The 19157-nt window shown below is 44.8% G+C and overlaps 2 protein-coding genes across 2 annotated transcripts; both read right to left on the reverse strand.

Annotated features, from left to right (window-relative positions):
* Positions 1–1990: 1990 nt before the first annotated feature.
* or6at1 (odorant receptor, family 6, subfamily AT, member 1) lies at positions 1991–6445 on the reverse strand. The gene is made up of 4 exons (XM_061739255.1): positions 6415–6445; positions 5059–5250; positions 4317–4969; positions 1991–2191 (listed from the first exon to the last, which is right to left on the reverse strand). The coding sequence occupies exons 1-4, from the start codon at positions 6443–6445 to the stop codon at positions 1991–1993; spliced, it is 1077 nt and encodes a 358-aa protein (XP_061595239.1).
* A 4915-nt stretch (positions 6446–11360) lies between these two features.
* Positions 11361–12302, reverse strand: LOC133459272 (olfactory receptor 8G17-like). Its single transcript, XM_061739147.1, has one exon. The coding sequence runs from the start codon at positions 12300–12302 to the stop codon at positions 11361–11363; it is 942 nt and encodes a 313-aa protein (XP_061595131.1).
* Positions 12303–19157: the final 6855 nt, after the last annotated feature.

The raw sequence follows: 19157 nt of genomic DNA on the forward strand, positions 1-19157 counted from the left end.
CTTCCTAAAGGGGAGTTTTTTCTTGCCACTGTTTGGCTTAAGGTTTTTCTCCTACTAGGGTAGTTTCTTCCTGCCATTGTTTATGTAATAATTGCTTGGTGGTCATGTTCTGGGTCTCTGGAAAGGGCCTAGAGACAACTTCTGTTGTAATAGCCTCTATATAAATAAAATTGAATTTAATTGATGTGTGTATGTTATCTTTTGAATCTTCAGTAGCTATTAATGTATGTGATCTTTTGTGTGTGTGTGTGTGTGTGTGTGTGTGTGTGTGTGTGTGTGTGTGTGTGTGTGTGTGTGTGTGTGTGTGTGTGTGTGTGTGTGTGTGTGTGTGTGTGTGTGTGTGTGTGTGTGTGTGTGTGTGTGATCTTTAACATGTATGTGTGTAGAGCAGCAGCATGATGCTGCTGGAGGAGGGCGTCACTGATGGAGAGACTCCTGGAGAATCTGGTTTAGGGCTGAGTCTTTTGCGGGTATATGTATGTGTATCTTGTGCAAATATATATACAACCTAAGTGAGGAACTCAAACAAAGTCCAAATATCCAACAGTTCAAGAAAATGTACAAAAGTAAAGTTCATGTATGATTATTGTTTATTATCATTCATTTGATATGGCATGGTGATGAGAGGCAGAGAAGCCTGTGTGTGTGTGTGTGTGTATGTAGGTGTGTGTATATATATGTGTATATGTATATGTGTGCATGTATGTGTAGGTATGTTTAGGTATGTGTGTATGTGTATATATGGATACAGTATCTAGACTATGTATGTGTATATATATGTGTGTATGTATATATATACAGTGTATATGTGTATGTATATATATATATAATATATATATATATATATATATATATATATATATTTTCTTTTTTCTTTTAGACAAAGGGGTGAGAGCTAATAAGCTATGCTTCTTCTCACTCCTTTTCGAATATGTCATTTATTTTCGGTTTTTCTATGCTTTATTATTTTGCTTCCTGGCATATTCGGAAAAAAAAAAAAAAAAAAAAATATATATATATATATATATATATATATATATATGCATGTATTTATGTATATATGCCTTTGATAATTTTTCATGTATGTATGCATATATTTATATATATTTTATATATTTATATATGTACGTCTTTGATATTTTCCTTCTACTGCATGTATGCATGTGTTTATGTATGTATCGAATTAATCTTTTGCATGTTTGTATGCTCAATACAGGCGAGAGGCAGGGGTGCACCCTGGACAGGGCCACATACAAACAACCACACATGCTCACACTCATACGTATAGGCAATTTAGAATCATCAATCAACCAAGCATGCATGTTTTGGGACTGTGGAGGAAACCCACAAAAGTACATGCAAACTCCACACAGAAAGACTCAGAAAGGCCCAGGAGTTGAACCAGGAAGGAACCTTCTTGCGGTAAACCAACAGTGAAACATATTTTTAAATTAAACCTTTATTTTTTTTATGGTTTACCAGGTGTAAACCAAGTGAAAGTTGCTGCTGATCTGAAATCAGATGTTCTGGGCAGAGCACAGAAAACACACATTTATTCAAGATAATGAGCTGAACTCAAACTACTACTGGAATTGCATCTGTTCAAACCCTGCTACTTTAGCTCAACTAATGTCAGAATTACACATGTTGAAGAGTTAATTTTGAGACAGACAGAAGACATGGAAGCTACAGACAAAGTCCTGCTGCAAGGGTCTTTAACTCTGGTCTTTGAGGTCCAGTGTCCTGCATGTTTTAGATGTGTCCCAGCTCCAACAGACCTGATTCCAAGGAATCGATCCCCAACAGTGTGTCAACGGGATCTGAACCAGTGTTGTGTGACCTATTCACTTGGATCAGGTGTGTTAGACATGGGAAAACGCAAAGGTCACCAGATCTCAAGAACCAGAGTTGAAGACACTTGTCTGACAGCTTTTGAAAGCAAAAAAACCCAAATTGGGGCAAACAGTCCTCCAACGTTATTGGAGCACATTTATGTGTTGGAGGAAAAGTTCCAGTTTACAGGTGCTCTGGCCACGGTGTTTATATCCTTTGTAACTGAAACAGCAGCAGGGCTAAACCTTCTAAAAGTCCTCCTGATGGCCTCTCTGAGCTCCTTGTTCCTCAGACTGTAGATCATTGGGTTCAGGAATGGAGTCAGAGCCGAGTACAGCACAGCAACAATCACACGAACCTGAAAAAAAATTTCAGACATTTCAGCAAGGTGTGTTCATTTGATTTATTTTTGGTTTCTTTTAGTCATTGCACTAGTTAGTGAGCTTGGCCAAAAAAGGTCTCGCTCTGAAACAGGAAGGTGAAACAGTCATATTTTGTAATCATAAACAAGCAACTTTGCCCATCCAATTTGTGTAATTGGAGAAAACATGGCTTCAATTACAGGCGACAAGTCCTTGGTTAACTTTTCAAAAGGCCTGCTTAATAGCCAATAAATCAAATAATCAAATGTCAGAGTCCATGAAATTTCCATGAAACTTCAAAGTCTCATTGATAATGGAATTTGAAAAGAATATACCAAATTTGAAACCATATGGCCAGTAGCACCAGGACGAGAGGATTGAGATTTTATGTAGTATCGAGACCCTTGTAAACTGGAATTCCTTTTTTGTCTTATTCATTGGAAGATCCCAATTAAATCACATCCATTCAGACCAAACAAACATTTTCCTGCAATTTCAAAAGGTAAAGGTGAGAGTAAAACAAACTAGTTTATCCAAGCCGTTCATCTGATTTTCACAAAAAATTCCACAATTCATCTAAAAGCAACGCCAATGAAGAGCTGTTGATGCAATTCTGAATTTTCCCATACTGCTGAGAATCTGCGTGGACCCTGATGCATCAGGCAGTTTTATATCAGAAGAACTGGACTGAGACGGTCCGGTCCATGTGCGACCCATACATTCACCAGCCATTTCACAAGGTACATTTGTTCAATGGCTCTTGATGTAATCATGTAACGAGCCAATCACATGGAATCCGTTCACTAGATTTAAGCATGCATATGTGGTCAAGAAGCCTGGTTAGTCATCTCAATTATTTCCCTCTTTGAAACAAAGAACCAGCCTGTTTCCTCTGGATTGGACTTTGATTTTCAGAGGTCATTACGTATGGATATAGAAGAAACTGTATCTGAGGTCACTGGATAGACATATATGGAGCCAAGTCAAGGCCATACTTTTGGCCTTGATTGCTAATTGCTAATTTGAAAATAAAATAATTGAAAAACTAAGATTTGAACCTGAAAATTCAAGTTTTGATCATGAACTTATTTTTTTACAGTTTCAAATTTTTTTTTTCAGTATCAGATCTTTTTTTTTCAGTTTCAGACTTTTGGCGTAGGGGGCGTGGCATCAACTGAGAGGGGCGTGGAATCATGAGTGACAGCATAACAGAGAAGGCTGGGGACCTTCCTCAGTCATGTTGCAATCAGGAAACGTAGGTTGCAGAAGTTATCAGTAGAAGTATGATTCAACACTGTATATACACAATATTCACATGATTGGCAGTGGAAAAAACGCATACTAGTGACACACTTAAAAAGCTGTTTTAGACCGTACTTGGCACCAATCGCAGTATAAATCGCAGTATAACCGCGGCTTGTCCTGGCGGAGCGGACGCCATCGCAAACGATACTGCGATGCGTTCACGGTAGTATGTGGAAGTGGGAAATGTCAAACTTTAAAGTGTGGCTGTTGAACTGTACAGTCTGGCATAGTTTATTATGTTCATGATCAAAACTTGAATTTTCAGGTTCAAATCTTAGTTTTTCAATTACAATTTTATTTTCAAATTAGCAAAACTTTTGGCCTTGATTTGGCTCCATAGACATACAGCTATTCCGAAAAACGAATCATGTGACGTAGTCAGACCAACAATGAGACAAGTATTAACAAAAAACATCCAGAACGTCTGCAGTGGAGCAGGAACACTGATGAAGGACTGCTGTTGGTTTTACAGCTAAAACTTGTGGATCCAAGATGTCATTACCAATTCTGCAGTCATCTTGGTTGTTTTGGATAGTGATTCCTGGATGATCCTGATGGAGTCATCATATAAACCCGTCCCCCACCCTATTCTGATTGGTTCAGTACATGCTGTATTGTGGAAATGGCTGTGAATTGGAAGGTACCGGACCCATTTTATGACAGAAACATTTTGTGACAGACTTCTGTGGCCAGATGATTTTTAGTTTTCACACAAAAACACAGGAATAAATAAAAGAGGGGGTTCTAACTTTTACACAACTGTACCAAAATAAAAGAAAAGGTAGTCATTAAAGGTGGGTCATGGGAACATCGTACCTCTGAAGAAATGTTTCCCACCCTGTAGGAAATGTAGACGCATGATGCTGCACTGTAAGAGATGGAGACCACGGTCAGGTGGGCAGCACATGTCCCGAAGGACTTCAGCCTCTCAGCAATCCCCATCCTGGATATGGAGACGGTGATCAGGATGTAAGAGGTGGCAATGAGGATTCCTGTGGTCAGCAGTGCCACCAAGGCAAAGGAAAGTGACGTGATGCCGTCTATAGACGTGTCAGCACACACCAGCCTTCTTACAGATGATGGGTCGCACCAGCCGTGCTTGACAACATTTGGACCGCAATAAGGACGCTGCACACCCATGATGGTGACAGGTAGTGTACAGAGGACACCGAATCCCCATGCTGCCGCCACGAGGAGCATCTGGACCGGCCGCGTCATGATGGCGGTGTAGCGCAGAGGGTTGCAGATGGCCAAGTAGCGGTCATACGCCATGGCAGTGAGGATCCCACGGCCGGTTACGGCGAGTTGAATGAAGAAGTACATCTGGAGGAAGCACCCTGGGACAGAGATGGTTAATCTGTTTGTCAGGGAGCCGGCCAGCATGTTGGGGATGGTGGTGGTGGTGTAGACCAAGTCCACGAATGAGAGGTTCCGGAGGAAGAAGTACATTGGAGAACTGAGTTTCGGATCTAAAAGTGTCTGCATCAGGAGAGACAAGGGCAGAGACCTGAACTGTGACATGTTCGACAGGCCGACATGACTGCAATAACTTGGAAACTTTCGGTTCGTACCACAAAGATGATCATGGTGTTTCCTGCCAGGATGATGACATAGCCCACAAACAGGATCACAAAAAGACTCAGCCTCTTCTCCCCAAGGCCAGCAAGGCCCTGGATGATGAAGAACGTGACACCGCCAGAACTCCAGGTGCCGTTTGCCAAGCTTGATCTATGACTGGTCAGGTTTGAATCTGGAAAGGAAGAGAAAAGACAAGAAATTGGGATGATGTCAACCCAACCACTTCTAATGGTTTTTGGTGTTTGTCACTGTCTTTTATTTCAGACTAGGATAAGATAGGATTAACTTTATTACCCCCCGAGGGGGGGAGCTAATTTGCTACCACGGGAAGCGTACAGCGAATGTTGAGATATTTTTCTCTGAAGCATTTTATTTCCAATAATTGTGGCTACTTTCGCCCTGCAAATACCTGTGTGCACATACCTATTCATACATGTTTCATAAGTAAGTAAACCCTTGGTCTGAGTGGTTTTCTGCATTCACTTGACATCAAATATAAGGTGATCTTCACCAAAGTCTCAAACACAGACTACTATAGGATCCAAACCTGCAGTTCCTCTACTGATCACTAAGCTCTAGATACGGCCCTGCAGCCATGGTGGGCTGTGATTAATTTAACTACTAAGTGCTGTATTAACTTCTGAACTGTGAATAAAGACCAAACTTAACCATTCATATCTTAAAGAATAAGTTCACTTTTACCAACTGGGTCGGTCTGGAATGATCTGAGGATGTCACTTCTGGTATCTCCATGAAATGACATTCAGATGGGAGGTCCCACAGCTTCTCTGGCTTGGATTGGCTGCTGACACCAGCACGCTCACTTGGCTGAAACATGTCTAAGTGGTGAGCTACGGCGCTTCTTTAAGATTTAGTCTTTTGAAATAAGATTTTTCTCCAGTTTTTTTTCAAGTTTTCCAGTGTTTGGTTTGCAGAAGTCATAAACAAAGACATGACCAAGTCCTGATCTTTGTGGGGTCACTGTTTACACAACTACAACCTGATTCCTTTGGAAAGCGAAGGACAACCCAGCAGAAAGACACAGGACACAAATCTGAAGAGTTCCAGTCACGTTTGACTTCTCTTAAATGAGTGCCTTCAATGTTATCCAAATGCCACGTTACACCCAACCACTGAGATCATTGCAGGACTTTCCTCTGAATGACGGGTAAAACCATCACAAGTGGGTCAGAAAAAGCAGCAAATCAAACACATCAGATGAAAAACAATTAAGAGGGTTAACCTTAACTCCTAACCCTAACTGCAGAAGAACAAAGCTTCACTGGGGACTGACGTTAAGAGCTCAGTAAATGAATGTAGAGACAGACTCACAGACCTGTCGGGTTTTCAAACATCAGCAGCTCCATTTCTCCTCAGCAGTCTGACCGACACAACATCTGCTTCTGTCCAAACACAGCACGGACAGAAGACAAGTCAAAACACACCATGGACAGAAGACAAGTCAAAACACACCATGGACAGAAGACAAGTCAAAACACAGCATGGACAGAAGACAAGTCAAAACACACCATGGACAGAAGACAAGTCAAAACACACCATGGACAGAAGACAAGTCAAAACACAGCATGGACAGAAGACAAGTCAAAACACAGCATGGACAGAAGACAAGTCAAAACACACCACGGACAGAGGACAAGTCAAAACACAGCATGGACAGAAGACAAGCCAAAACACAGCATGGACAGAAGACAAGTCAAAACACACCATGGACAGAAGACAAGTCAAAACAAAGCACGGACAGAAGACAAGTCAAAACACAGCCCGGACAGAAGACAAGTCAAAACACAACATGGACAGAAGACAAGTCAAAACACAGCACGGACAGAAGACAAGTCAAAACAAAGCACGGACAGAAGACAAGTCAAAACACAACATGGACAGAAGACAAGTCAAAACACAGCACGGACAGAAGACAAGTCAAGACACAGCACGGACAAAAGACAAGCCAAAACACAGCATGGACAGAAGACAAGTCAAAACACAACATGGACAGAAGACAAGTCAAAACACAGCACGGACAGAAGACAAGTCAAAACACAGCACGGACAAAAGACAAGCCAAAACACAGCCCGGACAGAAGACAAGTCAAAACACAACATGGACAGAAGACAAGTCAAAACACAGCATGGACAGAAGACAAGTCAAAACACAGCACGGACAGAAGACAAGTCAAAACAAAGCACGGACAAAAGACAAGCCAAAACACAGCATGGACAGAAGACAAGTCAAAACACAGCATGAACAGAAGACAAGCCAAAACACAGCATGGACAGAAGACAAGCCAAAACACAGCATGGACAGAAGACAAGCCAAAACACAGCACGGACAGAAGACAATTGCTTCACAACAAACATGGAACAATGTCTTCTCTCACCTGATTATAAACACCAACTTCACCGGAGCCGCTAACCGTCATCCTTTTATTAACGAGAGGCCAAAAACTTTAATGAGACAGTTACATCAGACTTTTCCACTAAAAATGATAATCATACAGAGAAAAAGAAAAAAACACCACAGGGACTCATTTTGGTTCCCTTTGTGGTTTTATAGACAGAAAACAACGATACGTAATTGTCTGCTGCCACGGTAACGACTCATTTCACCTCCTCATTAAAGATTTCTTCTTTAATTGCTTCTGTGCATGTTTGTATTGTATCACTGTTAAGACATCGTTTAGTTTCTGCAAACAGGACGTGACCTCCTAATGAGGCCTGTTTTTTTAGATTCCAAAACAGATTAAATGAAGATAGGATTTGCGTCTGAAACACGTCCTACCTCGTATCTGTTTGGATGGAGTGAAAAACTAAAAACTCTAGAAATCCAGTCTCGAACATCTCAGCATTTATTGGATCAACACGGATTTTCCTGTTGGGGAGCTTTTAGAGATTTTTGAAGAGGAATGGTTGAGACAGATTCTCCAAAATTGGCCAGTTTAGTGCAGTCATATCTGTGTCATTGAGGTTTTTCGGGTATTAAACTCAGGGCCGGTTTTAGCTATGGGCAATATGGGCGACTGCCCAGGGCGCAATCCGCATGGGGGCTCACGAGCGCTCTAAAAAAAAATAAAAAATTCACTCTGAGCAAATGTTTTTTTTTTGAAAGCGCTCGTGCGCCCCCAGATTGCGCCGCGCCTGCCGCCGGGTAGGGCACAGACGCAACGCCGCGGCATGTGCCCTGTTTCGTGCCGCTCGGTGGCAGAGCGGTCCGCTCTTGCGTGGCGGCAACACATACACAATGAATGGGTTTGGGCCGTATTAACTGCTGAAGGAATGGCATAAATTTTGCAAATATGACACGATTAAGTCAAAATGGCCGACTTCCTGTTCGGTTTCGGCCATGGTGCCAAGAGACTTTTCTTTAAGTTGCGACATGATACAGGTGAGTCGCGATTTTCGTGCATGTACGTCAAACCGTATTGTGGGGCTTGAGGCACAAAGTTTTCTAGGGGGCGCTGTTGAGCCATTTTGCCACGCCCATTAATGCAAACCATTATATAGCAAATTTTTCGCAAGGCCTGGCTTGCGTGCAAAATTTGGTGACTTTTGGGGTATGTTTAGGGGGGCAAAAAGGCCCTCCTTTCGTCTGAAGAAAGAAAGAAAGAAAGAAAGAAAGAAAGAAAGAAAGAAAGAAAGAAAGAAAGAAAGAAAGAAAGAAAGAAAGAAAGAAAGAAAGAAAGAAAGAAAGAAAGAAAGAAAGAAAAATTCCTACAGATACAATAGGGCCTTCGCACTGTCAGTGCTCGGCCCCTAATTAAAAAACCCAATGGCAAAAATGGAGTCAAACGGCTTGATGTCGTTGTGACTCAGTTTTTGACGTTTTGTTGCCAAGCTGGAATGGTAGGTTGTCTCGGGTGACATACCTCATTGCTGATTGGCCGAAAGAAGTATCTATCATTCGAATCGGATAGACACCACTTTGCACCCTGCTATTAATTTGTGTGGTCATGACGGGCTATTTCAAACTTTTCATTAAGGATGATCAGACTCAGTGCCGAAATAAGTGCAATCAATTATATCAATCCTTACTCTATTGCAATCCCGCTGAGCATGAAGGGGTAAGGGTCTGGATGCTCATAACCAGTTTGTGTCCCGCTGGGTCAAAGAAATCCACGTTGAGAGATCAAGGATGTCTATGTCATAATAGAAAAGGTATGTGTTCCTATGTTTGTAATTCTTTAATGGAAGTTTGCAACTGTATTTAGCCTGTCAATTAAACGCCATTGTCACCTGTAGAAATATGATGATATGACAACTACAGCGTCAAAGGGCAACCAGGGATTGTGTGATGCTGACGTGCACATCCTATAATTCCTTCCATATGGATGCGCACATTTTTATTTTATTTATTTATTTATTTTTATTACCAACATGAAAAATACACACATGACACCCCACTTGTTGTCTTGTAATGCCCTCCCTTTGTTGTGTGTATATTTGGGAGGTGCTTGTTATACATTATTGTGCCACAAGGGGGGGGGCTGGTTCAGTTATCAAAGAGTTATTAATGATTGTCCTTCGACAATTATTAATAATAAATAAAGTAGATTATTTATCAAATTATCAAAATGAATTAATCAAAATGGGGCACCACCTGACATAATCAGGAAAATGATAACTAAACAGCGAAATCAGTCTCAAGGTAAGTTATTCCTCAGAATAATAGTGAAGGAAGGAGTCCGAGCACAAGCCTTTGCAACCAGCAGTTGCGACAAATCTGAATAAAATAAACACAAACAACTTCTCTCATTCATATTAATCAGAATTTGTTTGCACAAGGATACATTCTGATGGCTAAACTACACAAAAACCACTAACTAACAGTAAACACAAACTTCAGATTATGTGTGTGTTGTGTGTATTGTAGTTGAAGAAAAATGGTGGTCTAGTCTGGTTGGTCAGTGTTCCTTGGTGAACAAAAGGGTGGTTACGCTCAGCAGGGGATCCTGATAAAGAGCATCTCTCTCTCTCTCTCTCTCTCTCTCTCCTGTTCCTTGTGGATGCAGCATGGGCACCGCAGCTGGCCTCCTTCAGCTCCAGGTTGGTCCAAAGGCGTTCACGTCGAGGCATGCAGGGTCCCTTGTTCGGCTCCTCTGGGGCTCGGAACATTCATGGGTCACTCGTTGCAGCGCTCCAGAAAGACGCTTCTTCGGTCACGATCATGGAGGAGGCCGGAGGCCTGGAGAGACACTGCATCCAGGGAGGAAGTGTCTGGCCAGTCCTCTGTCTTCCTTCCTGCTGGCGATGCTGAAGTAAGATGTAAGGCAGGGAATGCATTGGTAGTCAATGATGCAGATGAGATCAGATGTTGGTGCTGCTGCTGCATATCATCTCTCCGGCTGTCGCTGAGCACCTCCTACCTCCAGCTAAAGGGCTAAAGGGTGAAAGAGGAAGGCAGCCGAGGCTGCAACACCAGCAGCAGCAACAGCAGCTACACCAGCATCAACAGCAGCAGCAGCAACAGCAGCAGCTGCTGCTTCAGGGCAGTACACAGCAGCAGGAAAGACCTGTCACCAGACTTTGCACTACACTTGTAGCAAGTGTGATCAACTAAAAACTATGCAAACAGGCCACACTTGCATTGGGGGGTATCATACTGTGCCGCTGTTAGTGGAAAATCTGTGGATGAGTGGAAGGAGGAGATGAAAAAAAAGGAAGGACAGAAACTCTGAGAAATGTGGTGTGTATGTGGTTTCCACATACATCTCTCTGTATAGGCTATATACTGTATATTGAATTGTAATAATTGCTATCTAGTTTTTCTTTTTGTGTGAATAAATATTTCTTGTTACTCTTTGAACATCAAAGCTTTGTCTCTTTTCTTATTAAATTATAGTTCACGTACCCAAAGTGAAAATATTAATCGTAACATTCCCCCATATTGGATGTGTCTTTGTTCACTGCATGCAACTTCATGATTCCCCTCTTTTGTTTTTGAGGCATTGATTTAACACACACCTGAATGCTCCATACCACCAAATATTGAGGTCTGCACACCTGCACACTCAGGATTATTTATTCATTTATTAGGCTTTTGTGTTGGAGTTTGTGAACAGGTGCACCTTTTATATGCTATCTATGTCACAAATACCACAGTGAACTAAAGGTTAGTCTCAAAAAGAGCAAGTTTTTATCACATTGTGTCCAGAATGTGGTTCTGATGTTCCGACCTGGTTTTACACAGTTGCAGCTGCAGATTCAGTCATGCTTGGTCAGAAACATTATTTCATCTTCTCGTCAGACTACAAACCCTGAATGTGTGGGATCAGACCAGCGGGACGGACTTAGATCGGATCAGCTTAGAGATGGATTTGATGATCTCCGCTGACTGGACCCCGTAGATGATGGGGTTCAGGCTGCTGGGGATGATCTGCAGCAGGATGGCCATCAGCTTCCTCTGCTCTGAGAACTGAGGGAAGCGATGCAGGATGATCACTGTCAGCCCGGAGACCAGAAGGATCAAGTACAACACCAGATGGGTGCTGCAGGTCTTCAGGGCCTTGCTGTTCAGAGATTTGTTGTTGGAGGTCAGGCAGGCGACGGTGATCCGGGCATATGTCAGGGCCACGCTGCCCACGGAGCTGCTGAACAGCACCACGGCAAAGATGTAGCCGTACATATTGTTGACGAACACGCTCTCACACGAGAGCTTGAACAGCGAGGCGTTGTCGCAGTACGGGTTCATGATCAGAGTCCTGCATCGGGTCAGCCGCACCGTCAGGCCGATCAGAATCACGATCCAAACAGAGGCCAGGCCCCATGCTGACGCTGTCAGCTTCACCACCATCCTGGTGGTCATGATGGAGGCATAGCGCAGCGGCCTGCAGATGGCCACGTACCTGTCGAAGGCCATGATCATGAGCACTGTGTGGGAGGAGGTGGCGAACAGGTGGATGATGAATGCCTGCAGCACGCACTCGTGAAAGCCAATGAGACGCTCGGATGGAGGTCGCAGGATGTCGGCCAGCAGGCGAGGAACTATCATGGTGTTCCCCATCATGTCGTTGAACGGCAGGTTGCAGAAGAGCAGGTACATGGGCTGGTGGAGGCTCTTCTCCACGAGGATGAGGATGGCGATGCTGGCATTCGCCATCATGATGAAGATGTAGAAGAAAAGGAAGAAAACAAAGACTGGGTGGACAGCATCTTTGGAAATGTTCAGCCCCTCCAGCTGGAGCGTCAGGCTGTTGAAGCTGGAGTTTTCCATCAGCCTGTGACAACAGAGACCACAGATGATGAAACAAACAACAGAGCAGAACATTTGAACCAACAGAAACCCATCCGACCACGGGTGGGACTCGTCACCTGCTCTGGGTCTTGTGCTTCATCTCTTGGTTCTTCTGATGTGACACAAGGAGAATGTCATCATGGTTTTATACAGGTGCTCCTCCATCCTCAGGGTGCTCGCTCAGGGTGACCGTCAGTATTTGTGATGCAACATCCTGAAATCATGATGCGACTACTCAGACACATGAGTTGGGCTGATCTTCACAGTGGGCACATCATTAGGGATCAATAAATCATGAACCTCATGTGATCATATCAAAGATTACATAAACATAAAAAAAAGATTACATAAACATTTGTATCCTTCATCTATCATCCGTCCAGTAAACTTTAAAGCTGCTTCTTTTTATATTAACAGCTGTGCTAAAGTTCGAATCCCCTTGTTTGTGCAACTCATGTCACTGTCCTGGACAAGTGAGTTGGTTCTTCTAGAAGAGATATAAAATAATGCTTCCATGGTGACGTGTTAAACTAAAGTGTGTCCTGTAATTAACATTTCAGCTGTCTTCAGTCAATGTGACAGTTTAAAGGGTTAAAAGTTGTTTGTTTGTTTGGTATCGTGGTGTTTTTTTTTATAGCACAATTCAATAACAAAGGGATTCAAAGTGCTTTACAAATACATTAAAACATAAATAAAAAGCATTATTTAAAATTTAAACAAAAAAGAAGAAGATAAAATTAGTTAAAATATGATCAAGTTTTGAAACTCAAGCTGAACAGTAACAGTGCAGATTCAGAGCTTTGTTCTTTATTTTTTGTCTGCATATATATTAATGGTTAATACCAAGTTTGTTAAAACCTAAAGAATATATACTGACTGACATGCCTTCCACTGAGGAAGCAGAGAGTGTGTACTCGGGATGTGCTCGTCCATCACCAAGCCGAGGTCACTGAGGTGGTTCGTAAGCTCCTCAGTGGCACTGGGGGTGGATGAGATTCAGCCTGAGTACCTCAAGTCTCTGGATGTCATAGGGCTGTCTTGGTTGACACGCCTCGGTAACATTGCATAGAGGAAGGGGACAGTGCTGCTGAAGTGGCAAACCGGGGTTGTGGTCCCTCTTTTTAAAAAGGGGGACCGGAGAGTGTGTTCCAACTATAGGGGGATCACACTTCTCAGCCTCCCTGGGACAGTCTACTCCAGGGTACTGGAGAGGAGAATACGGCCGATAGTTGAATCTCGGATTCAGGAGGAACAATGCGGTTTTCGTCCCGGTCGTGGAACACTGGACCAGCTCTATACCCTCCGCAGGGTGCTTGAGGGTTCATGGGAATTTGTCCAACCAGTCCACATGTGTTTTGTGGATCTGGAGAAGGCATTTGACCGTGTCCCTCGTGCTATTCTGTGGGGGGCGTTCAGTGAGTATGGAGTCCAGGGCCCTCTATTAAGGGCTGTTCGGTCTCTGTATGATCGGAGCAGGAGTTTGGTTCGCATTGCCGGCAGTAAGTCAGGCTTGTTCCCGGTGCATGTTGGACTCCGGCAGGGCTGCCCTTTGTCACCGGTTCTGTTCATAATTTTTATAGACAGGATTTCTAGGCGTAAAACTACATATGGATGTTATTTAAGCTTAAGTGCTTCTCCTGTTATGTGATGAAACAAGTCTAGAGGGTTCTAAGTCTTTTAACAGAACTGTATGTAATATGCAGCTGATTGAAATAATACATTTTTGACCGGCATTAATCAAAAGATTTTCAAATTTAACTTGCAATCAATCAAATACATAATCTTTTCAATGTTCTGTTTATCTTGAATTTCTTTTTTTTTTTCAAATTGTGATAATACAGGCGCAGACAATTAAACAACTGGTTGTTTCTGTAAAAATCTGTAGACATTTACTCAGTTTCAGTGTTTTTGTGGCTACTGTGGTTGGCCTACCAAAAGCAGTAAAATAAAATAAAACCTCAATCACTGCCTGAATTTTTCAGTTTTAATGACTCTTTATGATGCTGATAGGCAGGTCTTTCCTGACCAGTCCGTAGAAGATAAGGTTGATGGTGTAGCGTGGTGTAGAATGAAACTTCCTTCCACAAATTTAATTTGAAGACTCTTTTAATTTAGTCTGCAAAGAACAAATTTATGTCATATTAATCTTCACAGTTTGCTACAAAAACAGCAACTTCACACTCAAGTGTACACTTCTTCTCTGGATGTATTCACGCCAGACTTCTGTTGTCCCTGCACACACCATGTAGAGAATTCACCCTCTGCTGGTAAGACTTAGACACGGCATACTGCCTGATAAAATTTTTTTTTTTGGCTCTAGTGGCCCTTTATTCAAAGTGTACAGACAGGAAGGGTTAGAGAGAGAGAATGGGGATGACATGCAGCAAAGGTGCAGAGAACAGGATTCGAACCTGCGACTGCTACAGGAGGACTGTAGCCTCAGTATATGAGCCACTGCTTAACCGACTACGCCACAGAGCGGCTCAATAACACATTTTTCAACAAATAAACCAACCTCTTACCTTAACAGAAAACACTCGGAAAATATCACATGACGTGGACATGATCTGTACTAAATGAAGTGTAAATTAAACATGTAAATTAAAGCTGCAAGCAGCGATGAACGGGCCCTCGCACCCTTGTGTACGTTCAGGCGTGCTGCAGTGGAAGCGCTTGTATGACTTGCATGTAGATTCTTCAGGCCTGGACATTTAGTGGATGACACCACCCACGACTCTCTATGTCAAACCATTCAAAAGTTATGGCAGAAAATAGGGATTATAAAATATCGACCAATCAGAAGAAGGGGCGGGGCTAATTAATGTCAATGAAGGTGAAGTACTCAATACTGAGTCAGATGACACCACCCACGAGTCTTTATGTCAAACCATTCAAAGGTTATGGCAGAAAGTAGGAACTATCAAATATGGACCAACCAGATGAAGGGGGGGGGCGCGCTTTTTGGCGTCTATCGTCGCCACGGTAATGCTTTTGACTGAGAAAAGTAATGCGCGTCGTTGCAGGATGGAGATGCACATTTTTATGTATAACACACCTAGGTGCACGTTACGGTTCGGGCCGCATTAACTGCCGAAGGAATGGCATAAATTTCACCAAAATTACACGATTAATTCAAAATGGATGACTTCCTGTTCGGTTTCAGCCATGGCGCCAAGAGACTTTTGATTAGGTTGTGACATGATACAGGTGTGCACCGATTTCCGTGCATGTACGTCAAACCGTATTGTGGGGCTTGAGGCACAAAGTTTTCTAGGGGGCGCTGTTGAGCCATTAGGCCACGCCCATTAATGCGAACCATGAAATATAAAATGTATTGCCAGACCTGGCTTGCGTGCAAAATTTGGTGCCTTTATGGGAACGTCTATCGTCGCCACGGTAATGCTTTTGAAAGAGTAAAGTCATGCGCGCCGTTGCAGGATGGAGACGAACATTTTGATGTATAATACACCTGGGTGCACGTTGCGGGTCGGGCTGTATTAAATGCCGAAAGAAGGGCATAAATTGTGCCAAAATTACGCGATTAATTCAAAATGTTAAAAATGGCCGACTTCCTGTTCGGTTTCGGCCATGGCGCCAAGAGACTTTTCTTTAAGTTGCGACATGATACAGGTGTGTACCAATTTTCGTGGATGTATGTCAAACCGTATTGTGGGGCTTGAGGCACAAAGTTTTCTAGGGGGTGCTGTTGAGCCATTAGGCCACGCCTGTAGGAGTTTGGGAACAAAAGAGCTGAAAAACGCTTTTTGTGGAAGAAGGAAAAAACTGGAGTTGTTTATTTCAGTCTCTCGTTACAACTGCCCGTCACCAACGGTAACAGAACACTAACTGAAAACTCATCTTCATCAGTAATAACGGCTAGATTCTTGTGAATTCTAACCTACTGAAACTAAACAGTGTCCTGCTAGTGAGTGGCCACTACACACGTCCCCCCAGAGTTCAAAAGCACTGACCCCAAATAACGACCTGGGGCCTTTATGACCCGTCCAAAACGATTCCGCGGCTCTCCAGCAGGCACCAGAGAGTAGGAAGGGACGTCAGCAGGAGTCTGGTTTGACGATGGGGACAGCCTGCCAGGGGGGCGACCAAGGCGAGGAGGCTGGGCCACCACAACGGGGCGGTCCAAGTCAAGGTGAGCAGGCTTAAGGCGGTCCACTGAGATGGGTTCTGCCTCACCACCCAGGTCAATGACAAAGTCCTTGTCACCAGGCTCCAGAACCCGGTACGGCCCATCACAGGGAGGTTGCAGAGGGCCCAGATTGGCGTCGTGATGGACAAACACATACTCCGCCGCCCGCAGATCAGTAGGGACCCGCACCTGAGGAGCACCGTGGTATGAGGTTGGGACTGGCAGAAACGACCTGGTCCTGTCCAGCAGAGCACCTCGCTGCTCCGGTGCCAACCAGGGGACTGTGGTACAGCGAAGGAAATCCCCTGGGAGGGGCTGGCCGTAAACCAGTTCAGCAGAGGATGAGAGCAGGTCCTCTTTAGGTGCGGTACAGAGCCCCAGCATCGCCCGTGGGAGCCTGTTGACCCAGCCATCATCCCTTAAACTAGCTCTTAGGGCAGCCTTCATGGATCGGTGAAAGCCTTCACAGAGGCCATTGGCTTGTGGGTGATAAGCTGTAGTGCGGTGGACGGAGACCCCTAATTGCTGGGTAATGGAAGTCCATAACTCAGAAGTAAACTGGGCCCCCCGATCAGAGGAAAGGTCAGAGGGGACTCCAAACCTGGCCACCCAGGTGCTGATGAAGGCGTGAGCTACATCAGCTGCAGTTGTCGAAGACAGCGGGACCGCCTTCGGCCACCGAGTTGTCCTGTCCACCATTGTCAGGAGATGAGTGTAGCCCCTGGAGGTGGGAAGGGGCCCAACCAGGTCCAGGTTGACATGGTCGAAACTCCTTTCAGGGACAGTGAACCGCTCCAGTGGGGCTCTAACGTGATGGTGGACTTTGGCACGCTGGCATGCCACACAGATCTTCACCCAACTCACCACGTCCGTCTTCACACCGTGCCAGAAGAACTTTGAGGCCAACGGGCGCTGGGACGGTTTCCTGCCTGGATGTGATAGGCTATGTACGGCATCAAAAGCCTGCTTTCTCCATGCAGGTGGAACCACCGGGCGTGGCTGTGCCATAGACACGTCACACAGCAGAGTTGTGCCATGATCATCAAAAGAGACATCCGCCAGGGTCGGAGTCTTGATCTGCAGCCATACGAGCATAATCGATGCCGAGATGGACTGCACCGACAGCTGCACAAGAGAGGCAGTCAGCCGGATGTCAGTTGTGAACTCTGAAATGAAAGCCAAATGGCGCTGCTGCCTGGCAGACCATGGTTCAGAGCCTTTTGCCATGGCAAAAATCAGCGGTTTGTGGTCCACAAAAACAGTGAATGGGCGGGCCTCAAGCAGGAAACGGAAATGCCTGACTGCTAAGTAAAGGCCGAGCAGCTCACGGTCAAAAGTGCTGTACTTTCGCTCACTAGGGCGGAGTTGTCGGCTGAAAAATGCAAGGGGCTGCCAGACCGCCACAACCAACTGTTCAAAAACAGCACCAACGGCATAGTCAGAGGCATCAGTCGTCAAAGCCACAGGAGCCACAGGCATAGGGTGAGCCAGCATATTTGCGCCCGCAAGGCCCGTTTTGGTGTCTGAGAAAGCCTGTAGCATGACATCTGACCAGGCGATGATGTGCTTGGGGGTCTTTGCCTTGAGGGCCTCATAAAGAGGGCGCATCAGATGAGCAGCATGGGGGATAAAGCGGTGGTATAAATTCACCATCCCCAGAAACTCCTGTAGAGCCTTGACCGTGGTAGGGCTTGAGAGCTGCTGGACAGCCTCCACCTTGGACGGCAGAGGGATTGCCCCGGCAGAGGTGATGTGGTGGCCGAGAAAATCCATGGAAGGCAGTCCAAACTGGCACTTTGCAGGAATGATGATCATACCAATATCACAGAGACGACCAAAGAGGAGACGGAGGTGCGACAGGTGCTCTGCCTCAGATGCGCTGGCGACCAGGATGTCATCCAGGTACACAAAAAGGAATGACAAGTCACGCAGTACGACGTCCATCAATCGTTGGAAGGTCTGTGCAGCATTCTTGAGGCCGAACGGCATCCGCAAAAACTCAAAAAGCCCAAACGGAGTTATAACCGCAGTCTTGGGGATGTCCTGGGGGCTGACTGGCACCTGATGGTAGCCCCGTACAAGATCCTTCTTATAAAAAACAGACGCTCCAGCCAGGTGGGCTGAAAAGTCCTGAATGTGGGGTACAGTGTAACGGTCAGGGGTGGTAGCACCATTAAGGTGCCGGTAGTCACCACACGGACGCCAGCCGCCATTGGCCTTGGGAACCAGATGGAGGGGAGAGGCCCAGGGACTGTCAGAACGCCGAATGATGCCAAACTTCTCCATGGAGGCAAACTCCTCCTTTGCAATGGCGAGCTTGTGTGGATCGAGGCTGCGGGCACTGGCGTACACAGGCGGACCCTCCATGGAGATGTGATGCTCCACGCCGTGTTTCGTGGCAGTGGACGAAAAGGTAGGTATAGTGATGTCACAGAACTCTAACAGTAGGGGGGAAAACGTCAGCTGGTGAAACAGCGCTGGACAGTTTCCTTGCGGCCATAACACTGCACTTACATGCCAATGAGCCAAACGTTTTAACATTGATGAGACGGCGGTTTCCCACATCCAACAGGAGGCCGTTGGCACAAAGAAAGTCAGCACCTATGAGGGGAGTGGACACCTTGGCCAGAACAAAATCCAAGGTGAAATGCTGGTCAGCAAAATAACGTAGGGATAGCAGTACCATT

The sequence above is a fragment of the Cololabis saira genome, chromosome 14 (genome assembly GCF_033807715.1).
Source record: "Cololabis saira isolate AMF1-May2022 chromosome 14, fColSai1.1, whole genome shotgun sequence".
NCBI lineage: Eukaryota > Metazoa > Chordata > Actinopteri > Beloniformes > Belonidae > Cololabis > Cololabis saira.